General features: G+C 37.7%; 2 protein-coding genes across 4 annotated transcripts in view; one reads left to right on the forward strand and one right to left on the reverse strand.

Moving 5' to 3' along the window:
- Window positions 1-113: 113 nt before the first annotated feature.
- LOC129723267 (microtubule-associated protein RP/EB family member 1-like) lies at window positions 114-1,383 on the forward strand. Its single transcript, XM_055677384.1, has 3 exons — window positions 114-428; window positions 610-1,165; window positions 1,218-1,383. The coding sequence occupies exons 1-3, from the start codon at window positions 308-310 to the stop codon at window positions 1,291-1,293; spliced, it is 753 nt and encodes a 250-aa protein (XP_055533359.1). The 5' UTR covers window positions 114-307; the 3' UTR covers window positions 1,294-1,383.
- The window catches only part of LOC129723262 (uncharacterized), a 96,209-nt gene continuing 77,716 nt past the window's right edge, over window positions 1,333-19,825 (reverse strand). For all 3 annotated transcript variants that reach the window (XM_055677374.1, XM_055677375.1, XM_055677376.1), the window contains 2 exons: window positions 2,867-3,224; window positions 1,333-2,805 (listed from right to left, as the gene is read on the reverse strand). In XM_055677374.1, coding sequence (XP_055533349.1) covers window positions 2,900-3,224 — 325 coding nt within the window. In that variant the 3' untranslated portion in view covers window positions 1,333-2,805; window positions 2,867-2,899. The remainder of the gene's footprint in view (window positions 2,806-2,866; window positions 3,225-19,825) is intronic.

Raw genomic sequence — 19,825 nt, forward strand, 5'->3', positions numbered from 1 at the left:
ACTACACGCACTGAAATATTGCATCACCCTACGAAATGGCCGCTTTTTCATGCATCTGTTCGTGGACACGCTGCTTCTTTTTATCACCTTCTGATCGGTGTGTGTATAAACAGTCAGACAAGACTTTGTTTTATCATTCTCCGGTACAGATCGCACATCGCACATGTTCTGTATCGGATCGGATGCGAATAGTCACCGCAAGAGGATTTTTTGCAACGTCTCAACATTTTGTTCTTATTCAATTTTTCTTTGTTGCTAAATCATTTAGTTTTGTGTATTAGGTTTTAAAAAAATAAATTACTATACAATGGCTGTGAACGTACATTTTACCAGTTGTACGGCCGAGAATATGTCCCGTAAGGAAATGCTTGCTTGGGTGAACGACACACTGCAGTCGGATTTTAGAAAAGTGGAAGAACTTTGCACCGGTGAGTAATTCGCTTATACAGTCGCTCAAGTTTATCAATTGTTCTTTGTATCGTTGCCAGTGAGAAAAAAAAAAACAAAAGATTTTTTGTATAACTTATTGTGCTGACTGCTGACGCGGCATAAAGTTAAAGTAGAAATGACCGATTCTATCTTGAAATTGACATGTTTTGCACAACACAGGTGCTGCCTACTGCCAAATGATGGATATCCTGTTTCCGGGCTGCGTGCCTTTGAGACGGATCAAGTACTGCACCAACATCGATCACGATTTCATCCATAATCTGAAGATTTTCCAGAATGCACTGGTAGCGATGAAGGTGGAAAAGTCCGTTCCGATCGATCGTCTGGTCAAAGGTCGCTTTCAGGACAATTTTGAGTTCCTACAGTGGTTCAAGAAGTTTTTCGATGCTAATTACGACGGTAAAGAATACGATCCGCAGGCGGCTCGGCACTGTGCCCCTATGGGCTATGGAACCCCAGGTGCTCTGAAACCTAGCCAAAGGTCGAATATCTCTGTCGTAGGAGCCACGAAGGCACGTCAGGTGGAAAACAAAATAACGCCCAAGTCTGCGTTCGGGAAGGTTACAAAACCCCCCTCAATCGATCATGCCGATGAGGATTTATCAGAAAAGATCACTATACTAAAGGAAGAAAGAGATGCGCTGGCAGAGAAAATGCAGAACATTGAAATTGAGCGAGATTATTACTATCAAAAATTGACTCAGATTGAGGTTTTGTAAGTACTCACTCCAAATGCCTAGCAGCCAATAAAGAAATTCTTTTTGTAGAGTTACAGAAGAGGAAAGTGATGAAAACCAAGCATTCTGTGAACGTGCAAAGGAGATAATGTATACTGAAGCTTAGTGACATCCCCGATGGTGATATTGTAATAAGTAACGCTCGTATATTTTACATATTTATTTCTCATCTCTTTTAATAAAATATTCTCTAATAGATTTGCTGAATAATTAAGAAGTGGGTCTCGCTCGCAAATTTTGCAATCTTACGAAACGAATCTCCACTATTACACGCACAAGCTGCTTGTATGTGTCAAATGTGCCAAAAATTTGGTATTAATTATTTTCGTTATTTTTTCTTCCCTCAAGACTTTTGTTTTTTTTCTTTTCAATTCGAACTGCGACTTTTTCAAAATTAAGATTGAAACAAAATTGCCAACAAAAAATCCGCCATACAATAATATGAAAATAGTTAGAGCTCTGTATGACTGTATGGATTCAACTTCTAACACACGCGGCTGAGTAAAATCTTATTCTAGTTACATTCTTGTTAAACTGCTAGCATTTGCTCATCGACGACGTAGATATAGGGACTAATAAAACGGTTACTCTTGAAAAGTAAAAATTTCAATCGCTTTCTACTAGGGTAACGATTCGGTTCCGATCAACAATCGAACCAACAATCTCCACCCTATCCTGTGAGGGAAAGCAAACGAACTTAGACTTTTCGAGTGGTTAAACAAGGCGCAGATCTGCTGGAGACGAGATGCGGATAAAAATAATAGTTAAATAATGTCTTTGCTTTGCTGTCTTTTTCATAACCTAATCAAATCGATCGACTTTTCGTTTGTCTCGTTCGCGTCGTCGTACGTAACGCGGCATCAGCGAGAGAATGTTTAATATTAATTTACTCGAACAGCACAAATAAGTAATAATACCACAGCCTTAACGACGAATGGCGAAAGTAAAACTATAAACTGTTTGATATATGAGTTTTCTTTGCTTTATCGTTTTTTCTTGTTTAGTTTTTGTTTATTATTCAAATTCCTGTACATCACGCGCATCGCTCGTCAAAGTAAACCGCGCTATTTTCATTCATAATGCCTTTTTCATTTGAGTTGTTTATTTATTTATTCGTTGACATTTACTTGACTGAGGTGCGCAAAAACTGCAGAGCCAATTTTTGCATTATTCTGTGTTGAAGGAGAAAGTTTTATAAGTAAAAACTGCAACCGAAGAACTACCTAAGATAGTGAGTAAATTTTTTCTCCCTAAATTAATTGTAGCTAAAAATTTCAGGTGAAATGAACACAATGTGACTATTTGAAATAGGTTTGAGTATACGTTTTGAATTGGGTTTTCCAACGACCGGCGGGGAAGTAAATTGGCTCTGGTTTGGTTAAGATGCATCTATCGCTCTACGAACATGTACTAACTTGTTTGATATCTGCCTCTCGGCAAACTTGGTTATTTAACATTTTTCCATTTTCCAAGCGAACATCATCACACACAGGAAACTTTGAAGTTTGAGAACTTTAATTTCACTGGAATGGACATTAACAAACATGATACCGGACCGGTTTTCAAACAGACTGAACATCTCCCGTAGTTGACTAAATTATTGACGAAATCTTTATAACTGAAATTATAATGCAGGCATTAGTGTGAATCATTAGTTGGAAATATCAATTTTGGCTTACATTATACGCAGTCGGTCTTACCGGCGATCCTTTCTATAGATAAAGCGTACCCTGCTGTCGATCGAACTGATGCAGATACAGTTTCTTCTTGGATTTTTCCGACTTGTGAGGACGCAGATCCCACACCAGATTGGAGAGGCTACGTGGCCGACTAAGGCGACGTGTTTTCTTCTCCGGCAGCTTGGAATCGCCGGAGGTGCGTCCCCCGCTGCGGGACGAATCCAACGTTCCCTCACGTCCGGTGCTGGCCGACTTCGATAGCATGTGGTTTTTCTCCTGGGTACCCTTGGGTGAGGGCGAGATCGGTGTTGGCGGGTGAGACTCCTGGGCCAGTTGCAGCGAGCTTAGGCTTTTGTACCTGCGAAGAGTGAAATAGTTTAGGTAGATCTAACCAGTTGAAAACCGAAGTTTTTTCAGTTAGTCTTGATTAGTTTTTTTATATGAAAAGATCTCATGGTTTCTTAACGGAATCTTTTGTTTTTTTTTTTGCCATAATACAATTTGATTATATGCAACAAATATCAGTAATATATGTGGTTTACTATATCCTGTTACAAAAAAACACTGGTAGACTTTTGTGCCGTATCAAATGAATATGAAAGAAGCACCTGTAGATCCAAGCAACCCGAGCGATCATAAAATTCATCATAATCATAGATTTTCCTTCTGTAGAAAATAAGACAAAATTATACACATGTTTAAGCTATTTCAATGCCAAAAAATCAATGTGTAAAGTATGCGACCAAAGTTAGAAAAAATTCCTTTGCTTTGCGGTATTAAAAAGTGGAAAAAATGTTTGAAAAATATTCCGGTGAGTATTTTCGAATGTTCTAGGGCTATTTTCTAATATTTGAGGAGTTTAATATGATTATGTTTTCGTTTATGTATATTAGAGTGACAATAACTGTTTGGAGAAAAATCATCATCAAATTCAAAGAACCGGTCCACCCGTGAATGACCTATGCAAAATTTCAGCTAAATCGAACATGGTTTGAGGGTGCCTCAAAGCGCTCAAATTTGTAATTTTCCGACCGTCGAATGTTTTTGGTTGGTGAATGACTGGAGCCTTATAGATACTGAACCCCAACTCCCTGGTGCCAACCAGCAATATAAGAACGAGTCAGAAGATCGGGTAACCAACTCCGGTGGGAATACCGGTCGCATGCCGACAGGGGAAGCGGGATTCCTCTCTCGGGAGAAAGTTTCTTGCAACGCCACCCCAAGCGTCCTAAGTGACAAGTGTTATGGTCAAGTCCTGTTTGTGTTTGCGACGAAAATGGACTAACGATTGGATACTCTCAACATGGAATTGCCGATCTCTCAATTTTCTAGGAAGTATCCGTGTACTTTCCGAAGAATTGAAAAACCGCAAGTTCAGCATCGTTGTGCTGCAGGAGGTATGCTGGAAAGGGACGATGGTGCCTACGTATAGACACATCATCTACCAGAAATGTAATGTGACACCAAATATATTAAATACCAATAAAGTTCACTTACGTGAAATTATGAAGACAAATTGAAAATGACAGAAGCGTTAGTCACCTTTTCGACCGCTAGGTGCGCCACTTCTGATTTTGGTCTACACGACATGCGAAAAAGAGTAACTTTTCACAATAATATTACCCTAATGGGTACACTGAAAAAAATGCACATTTTATTGTGAAGTGGACTAGGCCGAATATTTTATAATAGTAAAGTTCGCCTATGTATGAGGCAATCCATGGGTGGTGTTCCACGGTTTGTACGTTTGTCGACCTCCGACAATATTTTGACTTGTAAAATGGCGACTTCCGGTGACTGGAAAACTGCCGAAAATGACCAAATACCACCTAATATGGGTGTTTTTTTTTAACCAGAATGATGCTCAGAGGCCAGAAATTGTCTCCAAATGCCAGTTTGAAACCCAAGATGGCGACTTCCGGTTTCTGAAAAACAGCTGCGAATGACCAAATATGGGTATTTCCGCGATTTTTATGATGCACTGAAGCCACGAATCGACCTCAGACAACATTTTGAATTGTAAGATGGCGACTTACAGTGATTGGAAATCAGACGAAAATGACCAAATACCACCTAATATCGATGTTTCTTTAACTAGAATGACGCTCAGAGGCCAGAAATTGTCTCGGAATACCATTTTGAAATCCAAGATGGCGACTTCCGATTTCTTAGAAACAGCGAGATATGATCAAATACCACCCAATATGGGTATTTCCGAAATCGTGATGATGCACTGCAACCACAAATCGACCTCAGACAACATTTTGAGTTGTAAAATGGCGTCTTTTGGTGACTGGAAAACTGCCGAAAATGACCCAAAAACAACCAAATATGGGTGTTTCTTTAACCAGAATGATGTTCAGAGGCCAGAAATTGTCTCCAAATGCCGTTTTGAAATCCAATATGGCGACTTCCGGTTCCTAAACAACAGTGGCAAAAGACCAAATAACACTCATTATGGGTATTTCCGGGATTGTTATGATGCACTGAAGCTACAAATCGACCTCAGACAACATTATGAATTGTAAAATGACGACTTCCGGTGAATGGGAAACTGCCGAAAATGACCAAACACCACCCAATATGGGTATTTCTTCAACCGGCCGATTTCCATCCAATATGAGATGTTTCGATACCAGATTGATACACAGGAGCTAGAATCGACCACAGACAACATTTTGAATTCTAAGATGGTGACTTCCGGTTTCTGTAGAACAGCCGAAAATGACTAAATAACACCTATTATTGGTGTTTCTTAAACCAGAATGACGCTCAGGGGCCAGAAATTGTCTCCAAAAAAAAAAAATAGCCTAAAGGGACCAAATACCACCCAATATGAGTGTTTCTTGAACCAGAATGATGCATGAAGCTAAAAATTGACCTCAGACACCATTTTGAATTGTAAGATGGCAACTTCTGAGAAACAGCCGAATACTACTGCATATGAATATTTTCGTAATCGAAATAATGTATAGAAGCCAAGCATTGATCCTGGACACCATATTGAATTCGAAGATGACCACTTTCAGTTTCTGGAAAACAACGAAAATAACTGAATACCACCCAATATGAGTGTTTTCGGAATAAAGGTGATGTACTAAAGGCAAAAGTCGAGGATGTTGTCATTCCGATAAAACCAATAATTTCAAACGATAAAAACAAATCGCAAGAAATCAATGAATTTGGAATGTTGAAAATTATTGAATTAAACACAAAAATAGGCGGGACGAAGTTTGCCGGGTCAGCTAGTAAATACATAAATATGCTGGTTAAAGCAAATCTGCAAGTGATGAATACGAAGATTAGAACTCGAGAGCAAAAAATTCGGAGGAATAAAAAAAAACAAAAAATACTTTCAAAACGAAGAAAACTAAACATTAAATAATAGTTTTTGCATAACAGCTGTTATCACTAATTATGTTTGTTTTGTTGAATATCTTTTATATTTAATATAATAAAGCTTTTAAACCAATTACAACATGATATGTATTCATACTTAAATTGTTAAATTGATAGAACATTCAATGTTATCTAAGCAAAAAGTTGCACAACAACCATATACGACTATTGACAACCATTGTGCGGTTTCTCCTTTTATCTTTTTCACGAGGTAATTGAAATATTCATTTAATTGTACACTTCGTGGCCTGATTATTGAGCTTGAGCTTGACGGCCGCACATTTCGAAGTTGCTTCCCGTGATGGATCTGAGCTAGTGAAGTTACACAGGGAACCACGTATATAGCAACTTGGGATTAGTTTACCATTTACACGTCGTGGCCTGATTATTTGAATATTTTTTCTTCGTGCCTCGATAAGCTACATCTATTATATTATCAATATTTAACTCCCGGAATGGCGTTAGTTTTACATACAAACAATATACGCACGAAATCTTCAACATATTTTTTTCTGTGAAAGTATGAAATTGAGTCAACTTAATCTAAAATTGAGTAAATTCAGTTTCGTGTGTGACAATGTCACACGCTCACAGAAATTCAACAACAATGCACAGTGGTACAGTAAGGCAATGTAGGCGGACACGAGTGTTTCGATGCGATTTTGTGGTTTTAGAGTAAAATTTTTTTCTAAGAACTTGTTTCTTATATTTAGTCTATTTTTTATGTGCAAATGAAAATTAGGGTGGTCCTGAAATCGACTAAATGAAAAAGCTAACTTTTCATTTGCATGAATAAATGTATACATTCATCGGCACAGTAGTAGATCAACTAATTTTAAGCAACTTTCGGTATTTCTTCACAATATTTATGCAATATTTGTTCTATCAAATGATACCAAATAATATTACTTATGTTTGCCCTAAACGGAGACATCAATATATCAAAAGGGCCTATTTTTAAAATAGAAATAGTGAAAACTCTTCATCTGTATAATATATCGACAATGTTTTTTCGTCAAAATTGGCGTATTTTTGATTAAAGTTACCGAAGAAAACTTCGTTTTTAAATTTGAATTGAAAAAATAGAGCGAAAAGACTGTTTTTGGAGACCAAATTTCATGTCTACAAAAAAGTTTTTTTACAAAGTTACTTAGAATTAGTTGGTCTACAAGTTTGCCAAAGAATGTTTTATTTCCTTGATTTTAGGACCACCCTAATTTTCATTCGCACATGAATAGAGGACTATGTATAAGAAACAACTTTTTACAAAAACTATGGCTTTAAACCGCAAACCAAAATCGCAACGAAAAGCCTATGTCCGCCTAAATTGCCTTACTGTACCACTGTGCAATGAGTTTAGTTACCTTTTTCACTACAAGAGGGGGTGTTCCTTGTCTGTCTTCACGGGAATATATGGGAAATTCGAGAGTGAACTATATTGTTATTTTAAGATATTTGGTGACACACAAGGCACAGCTTTTATAGTGATGGGTGAGATGCAGAAGCCGGTAATCGGGTGGTAGCCGGTAACCCCAGAATGTGCAGGTTAAGAGAATCAAAGGCCGATTCTTTAACAGTTTGAACGTGAATACGATCACTGCACAAAACATGATGTCAAGATTGTCATCGGGGTTAAAAACGTTCAGGTCGGTCAGGAGGAGGAATTTAGATCGGTGATTGGACGATTCAGCGCACATCGGCTGACGAATGAAAATGGCGTAAGGGGCCATCCAAATTCCACGTGAACAGCTTTGGATGGGGGAAGGGGGCTGTGTGATGTTCACGGTCCATACAAAATTTTTAAAATTTATATGAGCAGTTGTTCACGGAGGGAAAGGGGGGGGGGTCAATATTGATAACAATCTGTCCACGTGGAATGTCGATGGTACATAAAACGAATCGATTTCGCTGCCTCCAAGAACATGGCCATACGAAGCACCTTTTCCCTGCACAGCCTCCAACATTGGTGCACCTGAAGATCACCCAACCAAACAGAAACTCGAATCGACCACGTTTTGATTATTGACGTCAAAACTCGTCGGAGCTCTAACCCGAAGTCGCGAACACTACGTGCTTTCTGTCGAAGCTGCACTGTCAGTAGAGGACGAGCTGTTAGAAGCCCCTCTAGAGGTCTGCTGGAATACCGCCAAGTCAGCCCTCAGCAGAAAGGCGGAGAACGTCTTAGGTCGCGAAATACTGAGTCGACGTAACAAATGGTCGGTGTTAAGCCAGACCGGACCAAGTCGCAAAATTGGAAAAACGAGTTAACGATAGTATTGGATAAAGATTTTCTAAAGGTACATCACACAACAATCAGATTTTATTTATCTCTAAAACAGCAGAAATAACAGCATGATTTTTGTCTGCATGACCAATGAAAAGCGATTATAGTGTTCAGTAAGAATGGACCAAGTGTTTATTTTCAAGGAGACTGCCTTCGGTCAGCTATTGATAAAAGCGAACGAACGGAAGAATTTTCAAGCGTTTTTCCGGATTTCTTTGTATCAGAGAACTCTTTCACTCACCCCCCACCGGAATCTGTAAAGTTTCACGCACTGCCGTGGTTTTGAATGTGTTTTTGGACCATTTATTGCTGTCACTAACATGACCTGATATCATGCCTTATAGTGTGCAGACAAAGTGAACCATGTGTTAAGCATGAGCATGAGCATGAGCATGAGCATGAGCATGATTGACCGCCCGCGGTTGCTACTCCGTTATTGCCAGATCAGCTGTAATAGCACAGAGAACCAGCGGATGATGTTTGGGATTAACATTCATCCTCAATGTGTTAAAACTGGTGACCTTAATCTTTATATTAGGCAATACCAGCGCCGGCCGCATCCGAATGCAGGTCAAAGAATGAGTATGTATAGGAACATGTTGACGTGATACTCGCTTTGTTGGAAGCCGAGAACACCTCTGCACTTCCACGAGAAATCACTGGGATGTTGGAGGTGAGGGAAGGGTTTGCAGCTGGGTTCGTTTTGGTAAACGATGCGCTGATTTCGAACACCGGGTTCATAATAACTAATATCGCGCCTATGAAATAATTATATTCACCGCGAAAATTAAAACGGGTTCCGAACTCATTCTGTTTGATGATGTAACACTGAAAAAAAAATGGTATTGGTGGTATTCAAGACACGACCGCATGACGTTGGACTACGGTATTCTTATTTTCCATTAAAAAAAAATAGAGAGAATTGCAACTCTAGTATTTGCTGCAATTTTATCTAGTGCATTTCTGAATGCTGAGACGTTAAAACGTTATAAATAATAATATATAGGGTAGGGAACGGCTTAAGCAGTAGCACCTATTTTAATCAGTCGAAGAAAACAGGCCTCAAACTCCTGCATTTCGACCACTATCGACAATTTCAATGATGGAAACGAAAACTTTGATTGTCTAGCTGTCTAACGAATATAAGAAATACCGTTAATCACAAATAAATCTGTGAACAATTGCAATTGAAACAAATCGACCTATATTGCAGCCATTCAGGAACCACTTCAGGTGCTGAAAAAAAATGCCTGCAAAACAGATGGAAACTGCTTAAAATAGGTTCAGGGTGATTGGAATAGTGTCCCTCGATTGGTAACTTTGATTGATGATTGTCAAAGTTTGCTAACTTAGTTTTACAATCCGAAAACAAGTTCTGACAGAGGAAACGATAGAGAGCAGATTGATATACTACTGTTTGAGTTTCACCCAGCACATTTCGAGTATTTCGTCTGAATACAAAGGCGGTTCCTAAAGCTGCTTAGAATATGTTTCCTACCCTACTAAAAGAATGGATATCTTTTATTTAATCGCTGTCATTTCATACATATTCGAATCAAACCTTTGTTCGTAGCTGCACCAGCAAGACAATCATTTAAATGAGCGAATTGGTAAAATTTTCCTATCTAAGCAAAAAGCAAACTTAACGAAACTATCTGAAAGTGGAGCCCAGAACGATTCAAACGAAAATTTTAAATTTAAAAATTTTTTTGACATTAAATTGATAAAACTCATGCTCGGTTAGCTCCAGCCCAGCATATAACTTCATGTTTTTAAACAAAAAATACGTTTATTTCAATAACTTTATACAGCAAGAGCTCAATTACACGTTTTTCGGTAGTTGTTATCAAGGTTTTGGCGAGTGACAGGAAAATATCTTAACTTCTTCAATTGTTATTTAGAGCATTTCTAATTGTTTTGTTATTTTTCACGATAGCGACAAGTTTGTTTCTTTCTCTGTGTGCGAGAAACAAAATCAAAACCGCGCACCGAGAAACAAAAATGAAAATTTAATGAATGCTTTTTGAGAAAACTTGCAACTCTTTTTACCAATAATTTATGACACTCAAAAGAACCTGTTTTGATCTAAATGAAATTTTTAGTAAATAAGTGTTGATCATTCATAGGCAGTAATTTTTCTCGATGACTAAAGACTGGCTGAAGAAGTTAAAATCGCTGCTGTAAAATCAAATTCACAACTGTGTTCGTTAAGACGTTTTAATATTTTAAATGACAATAATAATCTTCGATAAACACCCGCTATAGTTATCCCCACACATGCTATAACTATCTATACACACGTTAAAACTATTCATACACACGCTGTAGCTATAGTTTTTTATACAAACATGCTAAAGTTATCCATACACACGCTATTCCTATCCATACATCCGATACAACTATCTATAAACACGCATAAGCTATCCAACCATGTGCTATTACTATCCATACATACGCCATAAGTAATCATTACACACGCAGCAGCTATCCACACACACGCTATAACTATCCGTACACACGCTGAAGATATACACGCTATAGCCATAATATGCTACACATGCTATATCTTACACATGCTATAGCTAGCCATACACACGCAACAGCTCTAGCTATCGAACAGAATGAAGAAATGCAGCTGCCCACTACCTCCGCCGCTGCTGCCTGATACCACCGCTCTGGTTCTGCTGCAGCTCAGATTCGCCACTGGAATCAGCCACCGCTGCTGATTATTCAAGACCGTTCTAGTGGCCTTCCACTTGTTGACTGATGACTACTATGAGACGACGCAGGTTATTATATAGCCCAAAGCAAAAATCCATTCGCGAGCAAAGGGGAAGCGAGCTTGTGATTGGTTGAATGTGCACGACTTTTAATACAACTTTTAGCTAGTTTAGTATCGAAAACATATTCAAATTAGTATATGACAATCTTGCGCAATATTTCCCCTATCAATCAAGCCATTCCTGTTTAGAATCTGTTCAGTGGTAATGATAAAAGAAGCATTTTAAAATGGTGTTGAAACACCTGTTGCAGCTACCGAAAGCGAGCTCGTTATTGGTTGAAAGCTGCGAGACTGTTTACAAAGTCAGATCGGTTGTATCCGTTAGTGTCGACTGTGCTTGTGAAGAGAGGTGGTGATTGGTTGCTCGGTATGATTTAGACAATCGATGTGATTTATCAATTTTTCCATAGTGTATCTCGAACAATAGGTTATTTTTGTTACATAAATTCAACCGTAAAAGAATTTCTGATCGGTTGATGCCAAAACCTCGAAATTCTGAAAAGGAATGACTGATATATAAGCGCTCAAAACCTGACCACTTTTTCCTGGTTTTCCCTGGTTGAATTACTAGATTTTCAAATTCAGGTGCCTAACTTCGATATAGACGTTAGTCCAACGTCAAAAACGAAACGCACGCGACCTATAATTGAACGCACACTGGACCTATAATTGAGTTGATCCCGGACCTACAATTGAATTGAGACAACTCAAATGTTCGGACATCTCCTTACGAGGTCATAAGGTAACTGTAACCGTATGTAACCGTGAAACCGAAACGTATCTTTCATTGATTTATATTAGTCAACTATATAATGTAACTAAAGCTACGAATCACGAAAGTTGTATCCACGTTAATGCCCCTCCACTCCTATGTTGTGTTGAAGTGACCCTTTTGGCTACCAACAACTATTACGCGTCTGTAGAAAATACGATCTCATCTCATATACATGAGCTAGTTTCATTTCCACCTATAAGATTACAATATGGTGAACTGAGAGAAAAGTTTATTTGTAACAATATTTGCGCAAAAGCTAGAAAAATCATAAATTGCAAAACGGTAACGATCATATATTTCCTAATCTCGCGCGCGGTAAATAAATATTTGACTATATAGTTAGACAATCGATATATAAGTGGAGCGAAATATTTAACTGACCGATTCTGGCTCATTCATATTTACTAACGTTCTGCTTATCACGTTCAAAGATTTTTAGCACGCGCTCATTACGGGAAAATAGTACATTTCGGTAAGCCGAGCTCGAGCGATTGATCGAACGGCTCAAGAAAATGAACCACGGTTCTTTGCGCGCTAAAACGGATGGTTCGCCCGAGACCGAAGTTTACCGAAACAGCACGATCCATCAATCTCGCGAATAATAGTTAACTATGAGGCGTTTATTGAGACGGTGAGTGACCGGTTCAGAGCCGCTTTCGGTAAAGAACTGTTTTGCCCACTTCTACTTCAGATTGCATGTAAAAGAACACAAACACCGATACTTATCTTCCGATTCCCTTCACATCTGTGAATCGTTGGGCCAGTGCGAGCAGCAGTCCCGGTAATTTGATACACACTATCCAGATATGCACACTACCACCACGAAACTGCGAAACAAAGAGCCGCAAGACAATAACACTAAAGCTACGAATCACGAAAGTTGTATCCACGTTAATGCCCCTCCACTCCTATGTTGTGTTGAAGTGACCCTTTTGGCTACCAATAACTACTACGCGTCTGTAGAAAATACGATCTCATCTCATATACATGAGCTAGTTTCATTTCCACCTGTAAGATTACAATATGGTGAACTGAGAGAAAAGTTTATTTGTAACAGTATTTGCGCAAAAGCTAGAAAAATCATAAATAGCAAAACGGTAACGATCATATATTTCCTAATCTCGCGCGCGGTAAATAAATATTTGACTATATAGTTAGACAATCGATATATAAGTGGAGCGGAATATTTAACTGACCGATTCTGGCTCATTCATATTTACTAACGTTCTGCTTATCACGTTCAAAGATTTTTAGCACGCGCTCATTACGGGAAAATAGTACATTTCGGTAAGCCGAGCTCGAGCGATTGATCGAACGGCTCAAGAAAATGAACCACGGTTCTTTGCGCGCTAAAACGGATGGTTCGCCCGAGACCGAAGTTTACCGAAACAGCACGATCCATCAATCTCGCGAATAATAGTTAACTATGAGGCGTTTATTGAGACGGTGAGTGACCGGTTCAGAGCCGCTTTCGGTAAAGAACTGTTTTGCCCACTTCTACTTCAGATTGCATGTAAAAGAACACAAACACCGATACTTATCTTCCGATTCCCTTCACATCTGTGAATCGTTGGGCCAGTGCGAGCAGCAGTCCCGGTAATTTGATACACACTATCCAGATATGCACACTACCACCACGAAACTGCGAAACAAAGAGCCGCAAGACAATAACACAATCTAAAGTTTTCTGAACAATTTAACCAATTCCGCTAGAACAATCATAATTTCACCGATAAAACGCACTAAATCGATTTCACTACACTCGATTCCCGTTTCGTCCAATTTTTCTCTCGAAAACTATGTATGTGAATTTTTCATCATCTCTCGACGTTCAATTTTCCAACTTGTTCAACTTTTTCTACACACACAACACACAGTGATGAGAAGCGACGGTGGCGTAGTACCACTCTATATGCTATTGCAGCCATTTTGTCAATCGATGTTTACGGCATTACTACACTCAATTGGTGGATGTTTCGCAGCAAACATAACACAACAAGCCGCAAACTCTTCCAAAAACACTTGTAAATTTAAAAAAAGTAGGAGGGTGGTATTCAAGACACGACCGCATGACGTTGACTACCGTATTCTTAAAAAAAAAAAATATTCCATTGAAGCAAATAGTATAGGGAATTGCAACGCTTCTTTTACAAAACTTCTGTAACAAAATTTCGAGGCTCCAAAAGGTACCAGTTTCCGATTATTTTCGTCCAGAATTCCAGCCATTTTAGTATTTTGCAGTAGCCATTTATTACTAACAGCCACCAGCATAACGGGTGAAACCGGCACGAGATGACCGGTACTATTTTGTATTTCCACCTTTCAGCTGCTATCACCTAGCGTCCGCATGTCACTGGTGCGGTTTTGGAATCAGAATGATGGGGCGCGGGCCGCTGTCGTAAAATTAACACCAACAAAAAGATGCATATTTGCAAGGTTTTTTCCGCTAGCAGCAGCATAAACATCGGAAACAGAAAGTGACAACAACAATAACAACAAAGTCAGATCGATTGTATCCGTTAGTGTCGACTGTGCTTGGGAAGAGAGGTAGTGATTGGCTGCGCGGTATGATTTAGACAATCGATATTAATTACCAATTTTTCAATAGTGTATCTCAAACAATAGTTTGTTTTTGTTACATAAATTTAACCGTAAAAGAATTTCTGATCGATTGATGCCAAAACCTCGAAAACCTGATTATAGATGACTGCAAAATAAGCGCTCAAAACCTGACCACTTTTCTCTGGTTTTCCCTGGTTGAATTACTAGATTTTTAAATTCAGGGGCCTAACTTCGATATAGACGTTAGTCAACGTCAAAAAAGCATACTTTACCAGTAAATGAGGAAAATGTACATGGTCCACTCTGATTGAACACATCAATAAGAAACGTTAGTCATTTGTGTGGGTGACACAACATTCCATAATTTCAGAAAGAAGTTCAAGTTACAGTAGTAATACTGACTTAAAACTTGATGATTTTACCAATGAATTATATCCTCAGGAGGTTGAAATAAGTGGTGAGTGTATGTTTGTTACTGTTTTATGCAAGCTAATTAGATTTATTCCCGCAATGAAATTACGAAGCTTAAGGCAACACAAGCGATTGTTTGGAGAAGACCTTTGATATTAATACAAGAAGAAGTTGACTCGATTGACATTTAAGTGTGTAAAGCATGTTGTCAATATCTATTCAAAATTATTTTCTAATCAACAATGGAGAACCTATGCCAACTTTTCATGAAGCTGTCCTTGAAGCACTACATCCAAACGTGACAGAAATTCCAGAACCAAAACACGAAGGAAACCCTCCAGTCCATTATCAATTCTACGGCATTTTTTGGCCAAAGTTGCAGAGAAAGTGGATGATTACGAATAACTTAATTGGGTGAGTTAACCATATTTTTGTTCCATCAAAACATTCCGCTCCTACCATTGATTTGTTGAAACAAACACAGTTTAAAGTTTGTTCAAACTATTTTTAATAATTGTTAATGTCGCAGAAGCTAACCATGTATATTAAAAACTTTTTGACTGTTCGATGATCAATGGACTAAAATTAATTGTTCAATTGTTCAGTCATAATGGACCAAGTCATTAATGATTCTTCTTTGATTCAATCAGAGTGGACCAAGTACATTTAATCAGTTACAAACCTGTCCTTTTTGAGCTCACGACACTCTTTTTTTTCAATTGTCACATTGCATGATACAGTTAGAGAGTTACTCCAACTTATAACATCAAAACTGCGCAAAAATATTGAAAACTTCGAAATTCCCAGAGCAACAAACTTCAAACTCGTTTTTCTCGAAATGATCAAAATGACACCAATTGTAAGATGACGACTTCCGGTGAATGGGAAACTGCCGAAAATGATCAAATACCACTCAATATGGGTGTTTCTTCAACCAGAATGACGCTCAGAGGCCAGAAATTGTCTCCAAATACCATTTTGAAATCCAAGATGGCGACTTCCGGTTTCTGAAAAACAGCGGCAAATGACCAAATATTGGTATTTCCGGGATTGTTATGATGCACTGAAGCCACAAATCGACCTCAGACAACATTTTGAACTAGTTGGACCGTAATGGCTAGCCACTTTCAAATGCATTAAGAACTATTAAAAGTTGGTATTCAATCTAAAATGAAATTATTTTTTTGGAATATCGAGTTGAAGTTCAAGATGTAACTATGACACTATCGACAATTCGATGCAGATGACCAGCGCTGGTTTTAAACTTAATTAATTATCTTAACTGCGATAAATCCTTCGTTCAGTAGATCGTGGATAATTTGCTTACTCGAAAACGAATCTGCATCTCGCTTCTTATACGCATCCACTGCATAGCTGTTTTCTCCAATATTATTTTCTAACGATTTATTTTTTTTTTAAATTTCATAACTTGAATAATAGTCCATTTTCTCAATTGTCTGATGTTACATATGTTATATTCAAACTAAACTTACAAATTAACTGAAAATGAATACGATTGAAAAAAAAAAAACAAACAATTTAGAAAAACCATTGCTCATTAACTGGATTGCTCAAAAAAATATTCAGACATGCAAAAGTTTGTCTCTGCAATTTGTTGTTAACAATAGCAAAGCTTGGAACAACGAATTACTGTCCTCTTTTAATCCTTTGATGGGTAGTTCAAATCCCTCTCTAATACTCCGATATAACTTCACACATGATAAACGACGCGCATGAAACATCTGTCATCTGCGTTCCATCACAGAAACCTTTTACAGTGTTGCGTAACAACATAACAATCCTCATCCCATCACCACCACCTTTGTTTACTTCTTTGTTTTCGTCTTCTTCTACACAAGCAAACAAATATTATTTGATAAAAAATAAAAAAAAGTTTGCTTACTGTAGCGCATTTGCAGGATAGTAGATGAACCTATGTTTAATTTTTAAAACTTTGAAAATTTTATGTCGATATATCAAAATATCTTAAATCAAAACTGTTGATCAGATTTTACATAATGTTCAAAAATAATGGCCAATAATTTAACCCGATCCCGGCGCAGAGAAATCAGTGTTTACCTCAAAAAATGAACTTATTAATTCTTATTACTCATCAACTATAAACATAATTAACGCTAACTGTATTGCAAATTAAAGATCAATCTGTACCTTACTGAATAATTTCATCGTGAAGATTTTCAAGTATAATTGTTGAACTTGAATCAAAGTTTGAATGTTAGCCTCGTCGGAAATGGGTTTATCTTATACTCTAAGTTTTTTTGAAACAGCTAAAATTTTCACGTATCAGTAAATAATTATCCCTTTCTCCGTACATCTTGAACGTCGTAGTATACTTAAAGAATTAATTTGGGGTACAATATGTGCCGCATGTCTTGTGTAGGTTAAATGTCATTTCTATTTTTAAAAATATCGAAAAAAATTATATTGCTTTATCTTTGAGTACAACTTCTTGAGAACATTTTTGTAAACTTTAATAGAGCTTTGAGTAATAGTCGAATAACTGTACTATGAAAAATTACAATTTCAATGCATATAAAAATTGCTACACACTTAAAAAAACCAAACTGCTTATTTTCTCGAGCAAAAAGGTTTATAATCCCCATCATTTTCTTGACTTTTTCATAGTCTATCCTGAATGAACTACAACAGGTACTGTCTTATTCCATCACTCGACAACCTAATCTTGATGGTAATGCCATGACATTACAGAACTTATTGGACATGTGACTATAAAATAACGTTCATAATCAACCGACAGTGGTTTGGCTAACTTTAGAATTCATTTACATGCTTGATATCTTTGATACTATGTCTTTCTTACATCTTAAAATTGCTTTCCGCCCTTTGTTACGTTTTTGGCGGTTTTTGTCGATGCACCCGCCTGCTAATTTAACACGTGAGCCGAATATTAGTTAAGACGCAGTTAGCTTTGATTTCCTTACCACTGGCTTCATACCAGGCGAGAGGAGGTGAGTGGAGGACTAAAAGCAAAGGTAACTTGTAGTCAGGACAGGAGTGTTTGCGTTGCTACCCACAAAAAAATAACAAAATTTAGTGTACCTCAGCTTCAGAGTTTGCTTGGGAAAAAGTCAATTTAAGTAACTTTCGTTTGTCGTGCGCGTGACTGAAAGACAAGCAAACTATATATATTCCGATTGTAAGATGGCGACTTCCGGTGACTGGAAAAGAGACGAAAATGACCAAATACCACCTAATATGGGTGTTTCTTTAACTAGAATGACGCTCAGAGGCCATAAATTGTCTCTGAATACCATTTTGAAATCCAAGATGGCGACTTCCGGTTTCTGAAAAACAGCGAGATATGAGCAAATTCCACCCAATATGGGTATTTCCGAAATCGTGATGATGCACTGAAACCACAAATCTACCTCAGGAAACATTTTGAGTTGTAAAATGGCGACTTTTGGTGACTGGAAAACTGCCGAAAATGACCCAAAAACAACCAAATATGGGTGTTTCTTTAACCATAATGACGCTCAGAGGCCAGAAATTGTCTCCAAATGCCATTTTAAAATCCAGGATGGTGACTTCCGGTTTCTGAAAAATAGCCTGGAGTGACCAAATACCACCAAAAATGAGTGTTTCTTTAACCAGAATGATGCATCGAGCTAAAAATTGACCTCAGACACCATTTTGAATTGTAAGATGGCAACTTCTGGGAAACAGCAGAAAATAACCGAATACTACTACATATGAATATTTCCGTAATCTAAATAATGTATAGAAGCCAAGCATTGACCCTGGACACTATCTTGAATTCAAAGATGACCACATTCAGTTTCCGGAAAACAACAAAAATAACTGAATACCACCCAATATGAGTATTTCCGGAATAGAGGTGATGTACAAAAGCCAAAAGTCGAGGATAATTTCAAACGATATTAAATATTATATTAAATTAAACACAAAAATAGGCGGGACGAAGTTTGCCGGGTCAGCTAGTAAACTATAAAGAAAGAACAGTCGTCAGTATACTGTCGTACCGCATTCTTTTTCCGAAGCCTGCCTCCATTGAAAACGGCTCGGAAAAAACCATGTTACTGAACCTGTACTGCCTATGATCGCATAAGTATAACAGTTGCAAAACTGGTTGTTCGATCAAACGACACTTTTATATTTTGACCTTAAAAGCATTGTTCTCGATACATATTTGCAAATGGATAGTTCAACTATGCTCAGTTTTATGAAGGAAGTACTACTTTATATTGAGTTATTATTGAGCATCACTTTTTAAGTTGATTTTGTTGAAATTTCTACAATAATACTTTTATACCATCACTTTCAAACTACTTTTGGGATATATCCCAGCAAAGAAGAAGTTTTTCATGTATTCTACGAGCATGAACTAAACACCAGAAACGGATTTCTCCGGTGGATGGTTACCAGACCAGAATGACCTCCGAGTTTCAGTGAATGCTGATGTGGATTCTGATGGCGACTTTTTTACAAAAAAAGTTGAAAATGTAAAGTAGCACGTTATAATGCGTTTATTTACGTTATGTGACAAAACAGCTTGGTATTTTTTACGAGATTTTTTTCGAACAAACATAAGCATAGTTTTGCAGATGCAGGAAGTAGATACACACTGTTTCGAGCATTCCTCCACAAAAAACACGACAACCATAAAATGTCCAATGTTACAGTTATGCGATCATGGGCAGTGTGTATATGTACTTAATTCTTTCTTTGAAAGCTCCAGTATTC

This window comes from Wyeomyia smithii, chromosome 2 (genome assembly GCF_029784165.1).
Source record: "Wyeomyia smithii strain HCP4-BCI-WySm-NY-G18 chromosome 2, ASM2978416v1, whole genome shotgun sequence".
In the NCBI taxonomy this organism is placed as follows: domain Eukaryota; kingdom Metazoa; phylum Arthropoda; class Insecta; order Diptera; family Culicidae; genus Wyeomyia; species Wyeomyia smithii.